This window comes from Mercenaria mercenaria, chromosome 8 (assembly GCF_021730395.1).
Source record: "Mercenaria mercenaria strain notata chromosome 8, MADL_Memer_1, whole genome shotgun sequence".
NCBI classification, from domain to species: domain Eukaryota; kingdom Metazoa; phylum Mollusca; class Bivalvia; order Venerida; family Veneridae; genus Mercenaria; species Mercenaria mercenaria.
In genome coordinates, this window is record NC_069368.1 from 55482208 (window position 1) to 55502689 (window position 20482).

The 20482-nt window shown below is 34.2% G+C and overlaps 1 protein-coding gene across 3 annotated transcripts in view; it reads left to right on the top strand.

Annotated features, from left to right (window-relative positions):
- The window catches only part of LOC123566304 (small conductance calcium-activated potassium channel protein 1-like), a 275631-nt gene extending 258703 nt beyond the window's left edge, over positions 1–16928 (top strand). For 2 of the 3 annotated variants that reach the window (XM_053550018.1, XM_053550019.1), the window contains 7 exons: positions 879–1017; positions 1942–2052; positions 5809–5936; positions 6895–6964; positions 10155–10226; positions 12871–12972; positions 13345–16928. In XM_053550018.1, the coding sequence (XP_053405993.1) occupies positions 879–1017; positions 1942–2052; positions 5809–5936; positions 6895–6964; positions 10155–10226; positions 12871–12972; positions 13345–13638 (916 nt within the window). In that variant the 3' untranslated portion in view covers positions 13639–16928. The remainder of the gene's footprint in view (positions 1–878; positions 1018–1941; positions 2053–5808; positions 5937–6894; positions 6965–10154; positions 10227–12870; positions 12973–13344) is intronic. The other variant, XM_045360264.2, reaches the window with a different exon arrangement.
- The last annotated feature ends 3554 nt before the right edge of the window (positions 16929–20482 follow it).

The window sequence follows — 20482 nt, forward strand, 5'->3', positions numbered from 1 at the left end:
GGAAACAACTGGGTCAAGGAGGCAGATTCTAATGTTATATACAGCATATGAAAAATGAGCTTTTTAAGAAATGGAAAGGAAATAAAATGTAAATACAAGAAATGAAATTATTTTTTTCGGAGTCCATGACAGTGCAAATTTATGAATTTGTCGATCATAGTCTGGCGAACATTTCGCATGAACTCCGAAAAAAAACACATTTTCTAATCGGACGCTCTTTACGTGATTAATTTTAGACAACGCCATCGGGCCGTGGGCCATTGAGGCTTTCAGGACTTTTCTGTGCATTCCTTTACTTCAAGAGCATATATACTTTGGCATCATAAAATCGCTCTTTTTTATTGTGTCTACAACATAAAAAGTTCTTGTAGTTATCACATGTCTACGCACCACTTACTAGATTGAGATATTCCGTGTGTGTTGTATCAATAAAATCTCCAAAGCAGGACAAATGGTCTCATATTAGTAGATCTACTTGACGCTGATAATGATGTTACGACAGATGTAGCAAATCAAAGACGTATGGGCATCGAAAACGACATCATATCTAATTTCCATGCCTCTTCAGTCTATCATTCTTGTAGTGTTATACAAGGGTTCACCACTGAATGTAAGAAATCCACCACTGTCAGACAAGACTATTCATCTACATATGCGCTCTGTATTTTTATCGACTTATATGACAAGGCAACAGTATAAAACTATTTGTGTTCTTAATTTTGTTTAGTAAAAGCATTATGAGTGCAAAGTGATGATGTCAATTTTGAAGCATCTTTTAATAATAAATAAACAAAATATTTCTAACTACGCATCTCCATATACATACCGGCATATGTTACTTGTTTTGTGTAAATTGTATGTTTGCTTTTCTATTTCAGTCCTCTCGATCCAAACCAACATGCTAACATCTTAAATTCAATGTGGATGATTGCCATAACTTTCCTTTCTATCGGGTATGGTGATGTCGTTCCAAACACATACTGCGGCAGGATGGTGGCCATTTCCACGGGTGTTATGGTAAGAATTACCGCTACAAAACTATATCGCAATATACATGCTCCTTTTGTCAAATATTTAAAAACATTTTGATATTCAGTGTGGTTTCATCGATTATTCATGTAACATGACTATAATATCGTTATAATTAATCTATCAAGTACTGGCGATTTTTTCGGTTACAAATAATTATATTATAAAAAAAATCATAATAATCACGACCATTGTGCTTTATTTCCATGTGTGACATGCCAGAAAAACCAAATATATTTTGTCTAAATCAAAAATCTTTAAATAAGATTTAAGCAAATTTAATGTAAAAGCTGCTGACATAGAACTATAACTGGTTGACAAGTCAAATTCGCAGATATGTCAGAAATTTCCGTGTGGACATATTTTTTTACATAAAATATGCACAGTTTTTTAACACCACACTTCTACAGAAATAAGCAGTATTCTCTAATTAATAATTGACGAATGTGTGTATCATACATTATCTTATTATTGCATGACGCCATCTATAAACCGGACTATTGTGCAACACTAAAAGACAGAAATGGAAGAATATAATTGAGCCGTGCCATGAGAAAACCAACATAGTGGGTGTGCGACCAGCATGGATCCAGACCAGCCTGCGCATCCGCGCAGTCTGGTCAGGCTCCATGCTGTTCGCTTTTATAATCTACTGGAATTGGAGAAACTGTTAGCGAACAGCATGGAGCCTGACCAGACTGCGCGGATGCGCAGGCTGGTCTGGATCCATGCTGGTCGCAAACCCACTATGTTGGTTTTCTCATGGCACGGCTCATATAATAAATACATATTAACGAATGGCGTTCCCATCTATACTTAATCTTTATCTGAGGTATATTACTGTTTGTTTTTATTATGAATCATATGTTATTTTTTGTAATTCAATACTCATACTGTCATACTGTGTTGCAGGGTGCTGGATGTACTGCGTTAGTGGTCGCTGTGATAGCCCGCAAACTAGAACTTAGTAAAGCAGAGAAACATGTACATAATTTTATGCAGGATACACAATTGTCAAAAAAGGTAGGTATATTGTTTTATAAAACTGCAACGTGTTAAACGGATGCCGAGTTTTATTTTGTGAATGGAATTTGTTCTTCTTTAGCGACCAAATTTTGATGAATTTAAGAAACTTTAAAAATTTGATAAATTGTTTTCGGAGGTACATTTTGTTTGTGTTTTTGACCGCATATTACAGAACTCCTATCGGTAAGCTCATGTAAAAAGTATTATCATTATGCAACACTGATAAAAAAACGCGAGGTAAAATAGCCATTACAGAGAATGTAATGCTAGTTCGATTTTATACTGTATTGATAAAATTGACTATTGACTATAACAGCAGCCGCCTTTAAGTGCCTTGTGGTGGCCATTCATGTTATCCCCTACTTTAACTCGATAGTCTTTTGAATCATGGAGTGCATTCAATAGCTTTGAAGTAGAAATTCGCTAGTGCAGGTGCTAGGGGCGTGAGAGTATTACACTTTCTATTACCTCTCGTGAATAGACTCGATCAAATCAAATCTGCTGTTATTGTGCTTGGTTGCATTCTATGCTTCCAACTGACCTTATAGATATTTTCAAAGAAGGTAATTCTGCACGTTTGGATTTTTTTCTACAATGTAGAATTTGTTTAGACCGTTATTTTTGAAACTGTAGAATATTTTGGGGCAAATAGCCAATTTGAAACAAAAAAGTGTCATGCGTTTGATATTTTGCTATAGGGCCTACTGATATGAAAAAAGATGGACTAGCAAGTTCTCAAAATAGAAGTCTTTGGGAAAAATCAGAATTATGATGACATTTTCGTAAATAGATTTTTTCTGAAGCGTAGGTTTTAATGAAACTTTTAACATTTGTGAATAAACGTATTGTCTATTATATGGTCAAAAAAAATGTATGGATACGTGTGCTTATTTTTGAGATAATTTCAAGCAGATTTGTTGGCGTCATTATTTGGAAATATTTGACATGTCAACACTTGTTATCCTACCTACCTGTAGATAGAAATTATTATTATACCTCACTTTTGTCTACAATGGTAAAATCCCATTACCCGAAAAGGAGATATTTTGACTATCAGAAACATTTTCAGTCTTTTTGACACGTGACCAAGCGAAAGTGACTGTCAGGTCATGTGACCGCGCTGATATTTTGAATGTCATATAAGGGCAAATAACTGCTTCAGGTTTTTAGCCATATGATTGCGTCCCTTGTACACAGTGTCATATTGTAATGACGTCGCTATTCAGTGTGTACACAACTGATTACCGCGCTAAAGATGAAACTGTTGAATTAAATGAACCAGAAACGTTTTTAAAACTTTTTTATGTGTTTAGTTTTGTTCGGTATAATAAAATAAATACCATATGGCAGCGTGTGTGACATTGATATTGTCAACCCTCGGAACAGAATGTCACCACTCGGCTATCGCCTCGGGTGACATTCTGCCCTCGGGTTGACAATATCAGTGTCACACACGCTGCCATATGGTATTTATATAATGTAGCCGTTTTATAAATATACACACGATTTTACATTTATATGCAGGATCATGTTCCGTTCCTTATTCCGGGTCCATGACATTTTTTCTATGTTAAAGGGACTAACCCCCAACTTTTAGGAAAAACATATTTCTTTTAAAACTCCATAACATGTGAGTTCTCTGAAAGTAACTAGTGGTACAAACTTATTGGCATAAGATTTTTGCTAGATATTCTTACAAATAACAAACGGTATTGTACAGAAGGCAGTAAACCGATGCAACGCTCTTGAAATAATGCAGAAAATTTACATTCTTCTTGCATTTATACCACTTTCTAACTTTCATTTTCACCCAATTTATCATTGTTTAGTGTCATATATACATTCTATGTCAAACTTGGTTAAAACATTACACCGAAATTGTGGACGAGTAGCTTTAAATAACGTTACATAAAGTCATTTTGATTTTCGGACTATCAGACATGCAGAACTACCTTAATATTTATGTTGTGCATTACATGAGATACAGAATATTGTTATCAGCTTGAACAATATGAGCCGTGCCATGAGAAAACCAACATAGTGGCTTTGCGACCAGCATGGATCCAGACCAGCCTGCGCATCCGCGCAGTCTGGTCAGGCTCCATGCTGTTCGTTTTTAAAGCCTATTGGAATTGGAGAAACTGTTAGCGAACAGCATGGATCCTGACCAGACTGCGCGTATGCGCAGTCTGGTCTGGATCCATGCTGGTCGCAAAGCCACTATGTTGGTTTTCCCATGGCACGGCTCATATGTTTATCTCCTTTTATCATATTTATGTTCTATATCATTTGGGCTACATGAAAAACGAAACGCACTGCTCGAGTTGTAAACTGTTTATGTAATCCAGCTTACAACAGGTTTCATCAATTTGCCAACAAAAGAACGTTTGACATATCCATAGATAATTCTGCTAGATTGTATAGAAATTACCTGCAAATGCGTAAAGCAGGTTTTATGTGTATTTAGTAGTTAGGAATGTCGTTGAAATAAATAATATGATACAAGGACAAAAAGTGTGCGTACGTTTTTGTTCAAATACAAAGATTTGACACATGAATTATGACAAGTATCTTCCAACTTTCACGATCTTTCCAGGATTATTTTCACTATTTTACTAGCATAGTTTAATCTGACCGAAATGATTTTAAATTATATTGTTAGAATTTCACACTCGTAGAATTTCTTTGGTTTTTGCAATTGCTCTCGGAAACATAAAACATGTGAAATATGTGTTATTGTCTACCGTCGAATTCTTTTCAGACCTATACATTTATTTAAACTTGAAATATTTGTGCATTTATAGCTTAGAGGCACTTTTATATAATTAAAGAATGCATTACATATTTTCCCCATTACACAAAATGAATAAAATATAACATGTTGACGAGAATACATCTAAATTTGTTAACACAAATAAAGTGCAAAACACTGCCGGTCTTTCAGGGCAAGCAGTATTGCTTTTATTAGTAATTTATATGTCAGCAGACTTCGAACCACTTTCCTCTTAATGCTATGGTTTCGAAAGCCCACAGGGAATGTTCTAAGTATTTCATGAGGATGGAGTACGGCGTTTGCCTGAAATAATCTGGAGTCTTTCTTAGACGTAGAAAATATAACTAAAGTCAGTTTGAATTAATATCCTAAAATCAAATGAAAAATATAAATAGTTGTATAGTTTGTATTTACAAAAGCATTCAAATCAACATACGAGTTTTACAATATTAAAAAAAAATTGTATGAATTTCTACAACTGTATGAATATCCAGCCATGTAGTTGTCATTTATCTTCATTTATAAACTGCCCGCCCGATTAGCTCAGTAGGTAGAGCGTTGGTCTACGGATCGCGGGGTCGTGAGTTTGATCCTCGGGCAGGGCGTATGTTCTCCGTGACTATTTGATAAACGACATTGTGTCTGAAATCATTAGTCCTCCACCTCTGATTCATGTGGGGAAGTTGGCAGTTACTTGCGGAGAACAGGTTTGTATTGGTACAGAATCCAGGAACACTGGTAAGGTTAACTGCCCGCCGTTACATGACTGCAATACTGTTGAAAAACGGCGTTAAACCCAAAACAAACAAACAAACAAATCATTTATAAACTTGTACCGTACGATTACCTGCTATGCATCAGTATAAATAGATATTATTGTTCTATTCTGTTTTTGTTTCCTTTCTTTAATGCGTGATTTAACAAATCTTCTGTGAAAAAAAACCCAACAAGATTACCATTGTTGTCCTTTTCTACTTCAGTTGAAGAATGCCGCAGCGAATGTTCTACGGGAAACATGGCTGATATATAAATACACAAAACTGGTAAAGAAAGTTAATGCGGGAAAAGTACGATCACATCAAAGAAAATTTTTACAGTCAATACACTGGTATGTATAAACCATTACAGTACTTTTTATACACAATGTCATGTAAATCACATATCATATTGAAAGGATATACCCAGGGTAGTGCAAATGTTTAGGTATTGACCTAGTGGACGGCTTTCGTGACAGAAGTATTGACAATTATGCATTAGTATAAATATAATTGCAATATCTACCAACGTTATTTTATCTAGCTATATCTTTATCACGCTTTTGTAATAGGAAACAAATCGTAATAAGTTCGGGGTATTTTTGATGATAAAAAGTAAACTTTGAGTACATGAAACGCAACTAGGAATGAAAATTGCGCTACCCACGAGTTGTCATTTACCAAAAAGTAATACTTCTTCAAAAGTATTCCTGTTGTGAACCTAAGATAGAGTTATTTTGTCCGAGTCCATGTTGTCAGTGTTTAAACTTTAAAATAGAATTTAAATACTCTAGGTAGAAAACAATTGTACGCCTAGAAAAATGCTTTTGCGTTACAATTTTGAATTTATTATAGAGAAATGGAGTCAGTTGGTTTTACATTCGTTTATATCATGTTAGTTTTATATAACGTTGTTCCTACTTCCGGGAAATCCCTCATTTTTATCAGATTTTGTATGTGCACAATATGGACATACCGAGGTTATTTATAACAGTTCAGTAATTACTTTTTGTGAAGAACTAAGTAACATGTATTTGAGAATTTGTTTTTTTTATTTGCATTATGCTACTATATTACTGACTTTGTTTTACTGCCATCTATGTCCATTTCAGCATTTAAGGACGAATGTCTAGGCTTATGTTGATAGTTGTTCACCAAGTTTGTATTTTGAAATTGTTCTCTGTTTTTTTACATCGGACAGATCCCATTTGTTTTAGATTGGATTTGTGTACCATATTTTGCTCAGAACATACTAGCGTTTGTGCTAACTCCAACATAAATATATTTTTCACCTACTTATTCATTTAATAGTTTACGGCGGATAAAGATGGATCAACGTAAACTAACAGAAAATCAAAGCACACTGGTTGATATGGCAAAGGTAAGGCCGATATGTTTGATTACTTCAATAGTTGTTTTTGTGATAAATAATAGAAGTTGAAATTGTATTTTAGACTACATATGAGCCGCGCCATGGGAAAACCAACATAGTGGCTTTGCGACCAGCATGGATCCAGACCAGCCTGCGCATCCGCGCAGTCTGGTCAGGCTCCATGCTGTTCGCTAACAGTTTCTCCAATTCCAATGGGCTTTAAAAGCGAACAGCATGGAGCCTGACCAGACTGCGCGGATGCGCAGGCTGGTCTGGATCCATGCTGGTCGCGAAGCCACTATGTTGGTTTTCTCATGTCGCGGCTCATATACATTGAGCATATATCCTTCTAAATTACTTTCTGAATAGATTTATCTGATACCTTTTGTTAAACGTCTCTACGTATTTTATTTTCAAGAAGTAATCGCTTTGAAGTAAAAATAAAACGAAAACCATTATACCAGAATACAGTTAGTTCAGTTCCATATGTCTGATACATATACGGATTTCCAAATGTCCTTTTTTCATAGTAAGTGTTAAATATAAATAAATATATAGATAGGCAAAACAAAACAACTAATAGCGATCACTTCTTATTGGTTATTAAGCAGCTCTTACGAAATGTTGAAATGGCTATACGTCTTCAAGGTCTATAGAAAAATACCTGTATCTGTAATAAAAAAAATTATTTGCAATTTTTAGAACATTCCAAAATTTGTATTAAGGATATTAAAACGGTAAAATGTGAACAAATGCTAAAATCAGACTACAAAAAAAGAAAGACGACGCCATTTAATAAGTGGTAGCCATTTTTGGAACTGTAAAGTTGGTGTTTGTTTTTTCTTTATTGTATACCATAACCTCGAAAATGGTATTTCGGTGCCTGTGCAAAAAGTATGCTGAAGTGGAGTAGTAACTATACATTAATTATGATTTAACAACCATATAAGAAAGTATTGTAAATAATTAACTACCTTACGTTAACAACCATATAAATTAAATGAAAAACGTAGATGTCATACTAATGCCAGAAATGGCCACCACAGCTAAACGCTGTATTTTTAATATTTTTGTCAGATTTTCATATTTTGTCCTTTTGTTGATTTTAAGAACTTGTTCAGTTTTGAATGATGTCTTTGTAACAATAGTAGTGTAATTAAATGAATGGGCTTTCACAGACTCCAGTAGACACTTCTTGCTTTCACCATTTCTACCTATCCTTGCAATTTTATCCTTTATTGCACACTCTTGATAAGTACAGACCTGATTCATTTAAAACGTTTTGCAACTGTAAAATCAAATGAATGATAAATGTTCCAAGTCGCGGAGATGTGTTTGGAATGAACAAGGGTATTACCCAAGCTCTTCGCGAAGTAAACCAAAAGATTCCTCTAAGACTGCCTGGTTAATTAAACCAATCATTTAGTAAAACGTGTATATAACCAAAGTTCTATACAAAGTAAAACAAAAGTTCGTCTATGTCTATCTAGTTAAAAGAAACAATGCTTTACTCAAATAAAAGGTTTGTAACCAAAGTTCTTTACAAAGTAAAACAAATGTTACCAGTGCAGATCAAGATCTGTGCAAGCTGATCTTGGTCTGCACTGTTCGCTTTTCAGTCAGTAAATTTTCAGTGAACACTCCTTCGAATAATAAATGATACTGTCCCAGCTGAAAGATAGGCCAATCCATTTTAGAAATTTAGCAGGATAAATTTTAATTAAACTAACTCTAACAAAACATTGTTAAGTAGAAATATTTTAATAATATTTGTGCTAACATACGTTCGAAGAATGCATGAGGATTACAACAACGTCGACGGCCCAGTCTCAGCAGATGGTCTAACAACATCTATTAATGAACCTTTAGCCTGCTGTTGGCAAATGAGTCTGGCTTTGCGACCAGTGCAGACAAAGATTAGCCGTGCAGGCTGATCATGGTCTCCCACTGTTCGCTATTCAGTCAGTAAATTTTCATTGAACACCCCATCAAATAATAAATGATACTGCTCAAATTGAATGATGAACCAGTCCATTTGAGAAATGTAGCAGGGTAAATATTAAACTGTAGCAAGTTTCTGATCTTCTTTCTTACAAGTTCTCTATAGCCTACACAGTTTAGTGATTTCAGAAAATGTTTAACAATTTATCACGATATCCTTTTCCTTTCCCTTTATATTTTAATTTCAACCTCATTTATAGTTTGTGTGCTCTGTGCTTTGGTCAGACATCATTCTGTAAAATTATTTCAGTTTGTCATATTTTATTAGTAGAAGATAAATATGTCTTTTATTCTGACTACTTTATAAATGGAAAGTGAAAAGGAATCAACTGTTTGTTTGAAATCTTCATAACAGAGAAATTCAAAATGTCTAATGATGAACTTTATAAACGATTGGAATAGTGTACATTCTCTTCAGATCTGATAAAAACGATTGTCAGGTATAAATGCTATCTACATATATGTAATATGTCTACATTTTTTTTACTATTCTCCTGTGTCACACATTACACATTACTTTATCGTAGCGCAATGTGTCGGACGAACAAGTTACACATTTGTGATCGAAGCATAATGTGAAGAAAATGATATTTTTCAAAAACTTGAAAACGCTTTTGGTATAAAAAGTAAAGATATGAAAAGTATTAAAATTAGACAGCAAAAACGTAAAAAAAGACGAGTTTTTAATGATGTACACATTAACTAAAATTCTTTGAAAATTGTTTCTTTTACCAAAATTATAATGTTAGATCTCTGTTATTAAAGATGTAATTCAACAGTTGCTTTTTCCATCGAATCCTTTCAAGATTATAATTCCGATTTTTATAGTAAAATGAAAGTTGCTCACACATAAAAGTTAAGGAAAAGGATACTGGTGATATATATTTTCTTTTTTTCATGAAAATTGCAAATAAACATTTAACCCTTTCATACCCTTTATCCGCACATGTGACTTGGACCCTTTAATATTTTATCTGGAAATGCAAGGGTGTGAAAGGGTTAATTTTTTCATATGTTACTTGATGTACAACAGTCTTGTAAATATTTTGATACCTTTAAACATTTACTATTAACAGTATATATCAATAAAATATCATACCTCTGTTATGAAATACGTTGAAGTTTTTCTTCTGACATGTAGATTCCAATATAATTACTATACATATTTCACCATTTATCCTTTAATCCTTTCTTTTAGAGTGTAGGCGTTACCGGGCTGAACAGCGCCAATAGCGTGTATATTTCAAAACCTTTGCCCGAGTACAAGCAGGTTTGCCTCTCTGCATATGCGTCATAGATAGTAGACACACACTTAGTGCCAGTTTAATCAGTATTCTTTCTTTATGTGTTCCACTGAATGATACAAGGGAGAAAAGAACTGTCTTTAAAACGGATAGAAACAGAAATGTAGTACAAAATCTATTGTTACACAAAGATATCATTGTAGGTAATCGTTGATCAGCTACGCGTGTGTAACATATGTTGTACTTTTTACTTGAGATCGACATGCCAAGCTGTTAGTTTTATCTGACGTATTTTTCAGTTAAATATAAAAATATCATAAGATTGGTATAGACTTTGAAGTGCAATTTAAAAGATTGAAAGCCGATTAAAACTGGCAATCATACCTTTAATAGTGCTCAAATACTAATAATCTACTATCTTATGTTGCGGGCTTGATGTAGCGTAGCAGAGAGATCTTTAAGTTTCCCTCTTTTGACCAACTCGCTTGCCATATGTTTGCTTTCGTATGAAAAATTAGTACTCATTGCTCACCATTAAAACGCTTTTAGTCGAAGATAGCTAGCTTTTTTAAAAACCTTGTTGTCATATCTAAACGTTTTGTTGTATAATACTCGTATCGTTTGATCATTATAACAGTTAAAACCATACCAATCCATTCTTAAAAAATGGTTTGTCCTTAATGGTAATGACGTTTTGTCAGGAGCAATTAGTATTAAATGATCATACCCCTAGATATATAGGTGATATTTTTTCATTCTCCGTTTGCTAGATTATCTGTATCTTCAGAACCAGCTAAATGTGGAAGACAGTAATTTTGTTCAGACATAATTAATTGATATGTTGAATTTTCTGTTTAAACATTATAATTTAGACATTTGACCCTTTTTTAAAATATTTAAATATACAGTGTATTAAGTGGAAAATAATTATCCATTATTTTACTCAATGTTAGGATTTTGATTGTGCAACCTTTCTACCAATTTCTGAGTTGAGTGTATCGTTACAGAGAAAAGATATTCATTGATTTTCGAACATTTATAATCTAGTTTTTCTCATCTGACTTTTTTGACATGAATCGTATCCAGCTTGATTCTTTTTTTGTTGTAATCTAGATTGATGCATGTTATTTTCATGTCATTATTTGCAACACATAAATACCCATCCAATATTTCTATCAAAGGTACGACATGGTGTTTCTCTCCTCTTTTACCTTCATAATTGTCAGCGAAAAACTAACCAGGGTATAGTATTGATATTATTTGGGCATCGATTTATATCGCTTTTCGTATCAGCTGTATTCAACACGTGAACATCGTGCACATGAAGCTTATTATCACGAATATTATTGAACACGTCCACATGACCGTTTTTAAGGATTTATATAGCAGCTTTAAATGGGTTACCCATTTTCTGTTTGTAAGATGTGGACCATTTATGACATACAATAAAAAGGCATTTTAGAAGTTCAAGTCAATTATGTAGTATCTTAGGTTATAGACATTGATCCAAATTGTTCATTGATTTGAGTAAATGAAATAAAATTCCGAGAAAAATGAAAAGATCCCGCACAAACGTACAGAAAATTGCCACTTTCAAGTGTTGCGCAAGTTTATGTTAGGACATGAATTCACAATATCCCATTTATTTAATGACTAAGTCAAGTCATCCTATTTAGCCCTGTCAGACAATATGTGTATATTTGTTTTTGTGGTAACTAGCTACTTCCTGCCTCTCCTGCCGGTACCTCGCTTTCGAATTAAGATCATTTCCATCCTTTGATTTGAAAATTGAGCAGTTCTACCCTTGTGCCCATACATGTGTGTAATGTTGCAGAGAAATATTTGGTCTTCCGTAATCATTAAAGCGGGTAAGAAGCCCTATGACTTGTCATTTTAAACAAAAAAGAACATATCTGCCGTCCGTGGTGCATGTTTTTTACTTAACATTTAGTCTGCTGGCGGCAAGTGATTTTGCTTTTGCGTCCAGTAAATCAGCCTGCACGTCCATGCAGGCTGATCATGGTTTGCACTGTTCGCTATTCAGTCAGAAAATTTAGTGTAAACCCCTTCGAATGATAAATGGTACTGCCCAAATTGAATGATGGACCAGTCCTTTTTGGATATTTAGCAGGCTACAAATTAATATGCTACCTCCATAAAATCGATTTGTAACACACTATTCATCGATTTGTATGTTCCATGTTCAATGTAATGATAGGATACCTTGGACTTGCTTGTACACAATATAATGCGGGATCAAGTTTATAAAAATAAATTTACAAAATAATGTTGAAGCATCATTTGCACGATACAAGCGTTCAGAATAAACTGAAAGAAACCCTCATACTATATAAATACCATATACGTAGATGGACATAGATATAAATGAAACACGTTAAACTACAACTTACTATGCCAACAGTTATAAAGAACATGAATGAGAACCTTATTTCAAGGTTGATTTTTTTATAATAACTTAACACTTTATTCGTAATCAGCATGTAAAGATACCAGTAAAAATGTCAGTTTTCAACAAAATCGGTTTAAATGACACAGATGTAGTTTTTTCAGCATTGTAAAGAAGGAATGCATTATGCATCCCTATATATTGCACAATAAAACCAGATATCATGGCTGCATTGTAGAACATCATTTCTAAAATCATTTCAGACGCAGACACACATTGAAACCCTGGTTACAGAGATGTCAGGTAACACGAGTAGTTTGGAGAAACGTGTCAATAAAATTGAAGACAAGCTGCATTCGTTACAGGTAATATTTAAAACTTAAATCTTTTGATCCGTTGAATTTATACAGTGTTTCAAATCAAATGATGTTATATAAATAATTCTCAAGAATCATACATTTATGAGGGTTTGAGTAATTGGTGTTGCAGGTGAACCCAAGGTGCCTCTTAGGGCGTTATTCAAAGACATCTAAGATAAATCACCGACATAATGCGTCAGTGTTTTGGCTTTCTCAAAATATGATTTCGAATAGATCAGGGTCAGAAGCACGAAAACGTGATAGATCAAAATATTTCATCATACATTTTTTTCTTCTGAATGAACAAATTTATTTTTCTGTAATATAATGTAATGTCTAGCTTGTAACGTTTCATGTTGTTTTTTTTTCATTTTATAGGCACAGATGGATATGCTTCCGAACATGATTGTTGAACGGTTGATGGCACGACGAGCTGATCCTCTTGCAGAACGAGTTTCTGAAGCAAGACCGATTCCAGAGTTTCGCCAATACAGCCGTTTATCACCTCCAAGACGTCGGCGTAATCTTGTAACGCAAAATTCCGTTCCAACTCCTTCAACATTGTCGCCGTTTACATCTGTTGCTGGGGCAAATATGCCTGAATCAAGTGTGTCCCTGCCGGCATCACCCTCCGATACACAAGCTGTCAACGGAAATCATTCGTCACATTAAGTGCATTAACGAAGACTGTATATAAATGACAATTTAAGTACATGCTCAGCAAAGAAAAGGCGTGCACAGACCTCAATTTGTTGTGAGAACAGGCTGGCGTTCTTGCATCCGCAAGGATTAAGCGACAGTTTAAGTATAAACTTTGAAACATTAACTGTTAAGTTAATATTCACTGGCATCCATTCCACATATGTGCATGAATTGTTGATTAAATAGATAAAATGATGTATCATTGTTATAAAGAACACATGAGGCGATTATGTGATCTTTTGAGTGTTATGTTAGAATTGAATCGCCAGATATGTATTCGTTTTAAGTGGGAATCTGTGCAATGATATTATTGTTGATTCCCATCCATTTAAGTACATGCTTACAGAACAAACGGTTCTACGTGGATTTAATATCTATCCAATTTGGATAAAATTCTTGTCAAAATGAAATACAGCTTGTCATTGGCCTCAACGTTTTCTGTACTGAATTAGACGATCTGTTATATATAATAGATATTCGCTCAGATTTATCGTTTGTGGTACTGTATAATTGAAAGTTTTAAAAAACCATTCCAAATAACACTTAAATTAATGAGTGTAATGACTTTTTATCAAAGGTATCGAAAATCTGCATCTCCATCTATGCCGAAATTTTACTTTTATAAATACATGACTTTCTTCTACATATGGACGGATGTTTTCAAATTATTTGATCATAGTTAAATTCACTAATACTGTCTTTGTTGACTGAAGAATCGATGCTGAAGCTATTGCATAATTTTATTGAGAAAATAAACGACTTTGGTGCTATTACTTTTCCTAGAAGTTCTGACACTTCGGTTTTAATGTACCAGGATCCAATGTGCTCATGCCACTTCCTGATTGCAAAAGGTAAAAAGACAGGCTAGAGTTATTTGTTTATTTTGGCTGATAATCCCTGTCGTTTTGGAAAAAAATTATAATGCATGTAATAGTAAATCTTGTGTACTATATAAAATAGTTTGTACAAAACGAGTTCGGCATTTTTTGCCGACTGAAATATTTTCTAATCTGTAATTAAGTTCATTATATAGATGTAATAGGGAAGGGAGAAGTTTCTGTAAAGGTAACGATAAACTTTCTAAACAACTTTCTTATTGTGGCTTTTTTGGATGTAACATTTACCAGATCATAACAATTTTTAAAATGTGTTGATATATTATCGTATGGCATTCCAACAATTGTCTTGACTAAATAAAATAAAAATAATGCATTTTGCTTTATCACTTCTCCGTATGTACAAGTTAAGTTAAATTTGTAACTTCATCCATCAAATCTTACAAGCTTATGTAACATAACAAGTGTCTCTAGGCATTTTTGTCTGATATTTCAGTCAATCGGTTTTATAAAAACAATTCTTCATATAATCAAATAATAATGTATAAATAGGTAATTGAGTAATTATGTCTCCCACCACACAGTGGTGTGCGAGACATATTGATTTACTCCAGTCTGTCGGGGTGTGTGTGTGTGTGTCTCAAAGCTTGTCCGCACTCTAAGTCGAACATTTCTCATCCGATCTTCACCAAACTTCAACAAAATATGTCTGCCAATAAGTGCTCGGCCAGGTTCGATAACTAGCCAAATCGGCCTCTGCACTTCGGAATTATGGCCCTTGACACTCAGATTTCTTGCACAGTTACCCCCAAACCGGCGCCTATACTACTAGTAGTATAGGCGTCCTTTTGGTGTCAAGAAAGCGCATGCACATGTGGATCGTATATAAAGACTGACATACTATTTAGATGATTAGGCAGTTGTGGGAGACATGCGCTTTTCTCAAAAGCATCTCTAGGTTTTCACTCTGTTTTGTTTTTATTATTGTGGAGAGTTTATATCTTGAACATGTGATATTTTCCAAAAACAAATCCCAAATGATTGTATATATGTATATACTTGCACTTGTTAATGTAAATAGTGATGTTATCCTATCTCATGGCATTATTGTACAAATATTTATCTTCTGTTATGGAAGTGAAAGGTTGTTTATTATGACGTTTAATTATTCATCTGTTTGTTCAACGTTGTTATTTCTTATATGCTGTTAAAACATTACCAATTATCTTTGTCGAGCTCATGCTATCTATTTGTACTATGCTAAACCAGAATAATCTGTCTAAAGCGATTGTATGTTAATGTTTCTTATGGTAAGCTTATAAATGTTCAGAAAAGAACCAATTGCTTTCCTTTTTTGCTTTTTTTTCAGAGTTTTAAGACTTCTTTGAGCCTTAAGTTTCGAATTACTGTGTATTAATTTAAAATAAAATCATAAAGTTTATGTATGAAGCGTGATATCAAATAAGCAGATTTATGCGGTTTAGTAAATTTGTTGTCTTTAACATTATGTATAATTTTGTGTTTATATATAAATGATTCAAGCTCACAGTCTCGTTACGCCTTTAAAAAATATACTGTATGTTTTGTTTGTTTTAAATCGAGTACGTGCACAATAACGAGTCATATAAATAACGAATATGATAATATTATTATAGTCACAGCTTGCACCTTCATTTGGCAATATGGTGATGGTATGTGCATGTGTATATAGGGACTACTTAAGAAAAATGTTTATATTGAAGTAGTAAGTCAAAACAAAGAGATGCAGTAGAACAACACATCTTTTTAATAAAACCGATTCTATTTTTCCTAAGTATTTGATACAATAAATGAAGATATTTCGAGGTTTTCTGCTCAAACGTGAGAACATTGACTGTCATTGAGAACAGCAAGTATGCTTTGCTTCAGTGTAAAATCAACCACAAGCATGGATATTGTTTCATCTGTTGACTGTAAGTATAATTAAACAATGTAAACACAATTCATATTACATGTTAGTCTTAGTATATAAGAGAATAATACCAATTGTAATAAGATTTTTTTATATATACTGACACTAAGCTTAAATACAGAGTCCACAGGATATTGACGCATGTCAGTATATTTTCCAAATTGATTATAAAGAAGACTACAGTGCTATTATTCTTCAAGATCTGTGTTTCAGTTACGACTATTTTATACTTATTTTTGTTTCAAATTAAAGATAAACAGCTCAATCTGACATTGTTTTCTGCTTTGCTCAGACACCAGATAAATATTTTGTAATATTTTCGTTCAGTTGATTGCTTCAACTCTTAAAGACCGTTGTTAATCAATCGTTCAAACGCATAATATTATGTTCTGTCAGATGTTCAACGTCTTGGTTAATGAAAATTATTGTATGTTATTGTTTTTATGACGGAAAAAAATAAATCTTAGTCTCTACTTTTTCTTTCTCTTTCAATACGTAATCAGACCCAGATATGGTATACGTAACATTTGGATTAGAACTTGATGTTGAAAAACAGCAGTGGAACAGTAATAACAAGAACAAAGAATTTTTGAATAAACTAAGTAGAGGACTACTACACAACATGCATACTACGTGCAAAATATCTATGCTCAGGGCATTACGATTTCAGCAAAGAAGATTTTTAAAGGTTTTTCTTAATATAAGTTAATGTAAAAACCGCTGAGCGGGATCAATTTCGACCGCAGAATATACGTTGCTATATGCCTAATATCTTTAATAAGTTTTATGCCATCGGGTTTTAGACAAGAACATTTTAAATGTTTATCTTGTTTAAGTCAGTGTGAACCCTTTGGCGAGGCAAATATCGATCCCAGGTGCATTGTTAGGACAAATTTGTAAGTATGATATAACACGTGTCTATGCTCTGGACCTTGAGGTTTTAGATCAGAGGATATTTGAAAGTTTTTTTCTTTATTAAGGCATGACGCTAGCCACGTTCCAAAACGCAGCCTCTCCAAAGCGCTACCCATAGTACACTGACGTGCATGCAAACATGAGGACAGGACAGAACGAACAAATAAAGGAACACAGTCGGGCACTGCCTTGGAACGGTTTGTTACAAAAACGCAATTGGAGTTAAAACCGGTTTATGGTGTGCACCTAACATCATTCGTACCCCATGTTCCAAAGTCACAGGACAGTGTCAATAAAAGTAATCCCCGCCAGGAAAATAAGAAAAACACACAAACAATGGCATCAAAAAGTATGGCATGTAAAACACACAACAAATCTCTTGTGAATCTATATAATACCAAAAACTCAGAAGACATATATCAAGAGAAACACCCTCAGGAGCCCGACGAATCAGGCCAAAGGACATATCGAGGGTTCAACGCAATAAGGGCGTATCTACATATGATTATTATATGTAGATACGCCCTTATTTGCGTTGAACCCTCGATATATCGAAACATCTCAGTCGCAGTAGGATTTAAAATAAAATCTGTGAAAAGATCCTTTGGAAGCATAAAATGCAACCAAGTAGAATAATCATGATAAGTAATGAAATGCGCAACACCTGGCAAGTCCACTAGCACCGGCTTAAGCATAACTCTGTTACACATCTATTGAATGGACTCCATAATCCCAAAGGACCAGAAAATATAACAACACTGAACCCAAGTACTGGGAGACCTTTTACAGAAGCCACACGGCACTACCAACTTACTGTTGTGATAGTTGATAAGATCTGTAAAATGGTCCTGTGGAAGCATACAATGCAAGCAAGAAGGGTAACAGCAGACTCGATGTGACTGAGTCTGTTTATGAGAAGTAATGAAATGTGCAATATCCCTCACGCCCGTTAGCACCGACTTAAGCGGAACTCTTGAATGGACTCCAAAAACTGCCTACCATAGTCCTTTGCCTGTTCTGTCAGACACAAAGCAAAGAGGGAAGCGAAACGTCCAACAGTAAAACTCTAACTCCACGTGACTGTAACAAACTATGAAATTTGAGACAAAATTTTTAAAGTTTATCTTTTTGATTGACGTGCCAGCCCGACTTCTGCATGGGTGCCATCTTTCAAACAAAAGGACCATCCAAGAAATATCCAAACCACGTTTCATTAACTTCCATGAAATAATTTCATAGGAGAAGATATTAAAGTGAAAATGGCTTTCATGGTTGGCTGGTTCGCCTGTTTCATATCTGGTAATGTTCTATAAGATTTTTTACGTTTCAACTATATTTTAGGATTTACAATCCGGGTTATTAAAATCGTTCCACAAATATATTCGTTGTTCCACTAGTTTAGCTTACACACGGAAAACACATTTATGGAACAGATGATATTCTGGCCCCGTGTTCACAAAACATTTTTCAGTCTCAGCTGAGTTTGAGTTGGAAATTTTAATATCAGTTTTACTAGAACTTCATGGTTAGATTCCAAATGAGACTGACCATCAGTACTAAATAGTCACTTGAAAATAGTTATTAACATCAAATCGAATTTTAAACATGCAGTTTAGATATAAATGACAAATAAAGTTTCGTTATCAAACTCAGCTGAGACTGAAATTGTTTTGTGAACACGGGGCCTGGATATGGAACAGCCCAATCAGAGCTCTGAACACAAAAAAGTTGTACAATCATCTATAAAATCGTTACATTAATTGCAGGCAATGCACTAACTTCTTTTCTGTCCCGGAAAAAATCCACTTTCGAAGGGAGGTAAAATGGTGAAGTTATATGACGTCGGATCCGCATGTAGATGTATTTGGCATATTCAGATACCGTTTGCAAAGAAATTCTATAGTCTGAGAAGAAGTCATGTAAACGACGTTGTCTACTTGTAGCAGAGAGTGCAAAGGCTAATTTTATAGCTCTGCCTTACTGGAACATCACAACGTAGTCACATGACATAATACCCTACCGAGTCGCATTATACTTACACCAGGTGACAGTCCTTGTACCATGTCCACGCAGGTAGTAAAACATTTTCAAATCTTTGTTAAGACGCGGTCATGCAGAGAATCAAAACCTCCCACACTCAGGGCGAGTGCTCCACCACTATGCTACCAAGGCAGTTTATCTGTAAATCAATGTGTATATAGGTAAAATAATACATTCAATATTCTAGGACTATATTCATTTCACATCCTTTAAAAGCTTTTCGCTCTAGTTTTAACATGTGAAAAGTGTAGGGCTTACGAAGTCAATTAGTAAAGAAGTCATGGAAAAAGATCCCAGGCTCAAGACAAAGAATTATTTCAAGCATTGAAAATAACGTTAGTAAAATAACATTAAAGACAATCGAATTTTTATGACCTGAAAGCATAAAAACACTTACAATTGCAATAGGATGTTGCATGAAATTGAACGCAGACGAGTACAATATGTTGGAGTTGTTTAAAAAAAATAACAGAACTAACTGCTACTCTTACAAGACTTAGGAAATGGAAGTTAATTTTATCTCGTTTTACACCAATGTAAAACGATAGGTTTATGTAATCTTGAGCGTTTTGAAATTTCATCCATAGCATCAACATAAGCTTTTCTCAGATTTTGGAATTAAAGATTATGTAGATTGCGAAGATTAGAACTGTTTTAATAACACTTCGCTTATTCGCATATATACAGAAAGCTATCTAGAAATTTAAGAAATTGAATGATATGCAATCTTACTAAAGAGGCGGATAGTTAACTGCTGGATGGCAGTTGTCTAAAAATCTTAGGCAGAATTATATAACGAAATGTTGTTGTGAACGTCCGAAATCACTAAACATGATGGACTTGTTTTCATGTGAAATACAAAGGATTCAGAAAAAGCTCTATTTTCAATGCACGCGGTTTCGTAGACTAGGTAAGGCTCTGACAAAATTGAAACCAGTTCTGAGACCAGTGTCTGTCCATATTATAAGCTACAAATGAACCATTCAGACTTTGAATGTTTAAAACACGTGTATAATTGTCAACTTTATATAGATCTATATATATTGAATCTTAGCATGTGCCGTCTTTATCA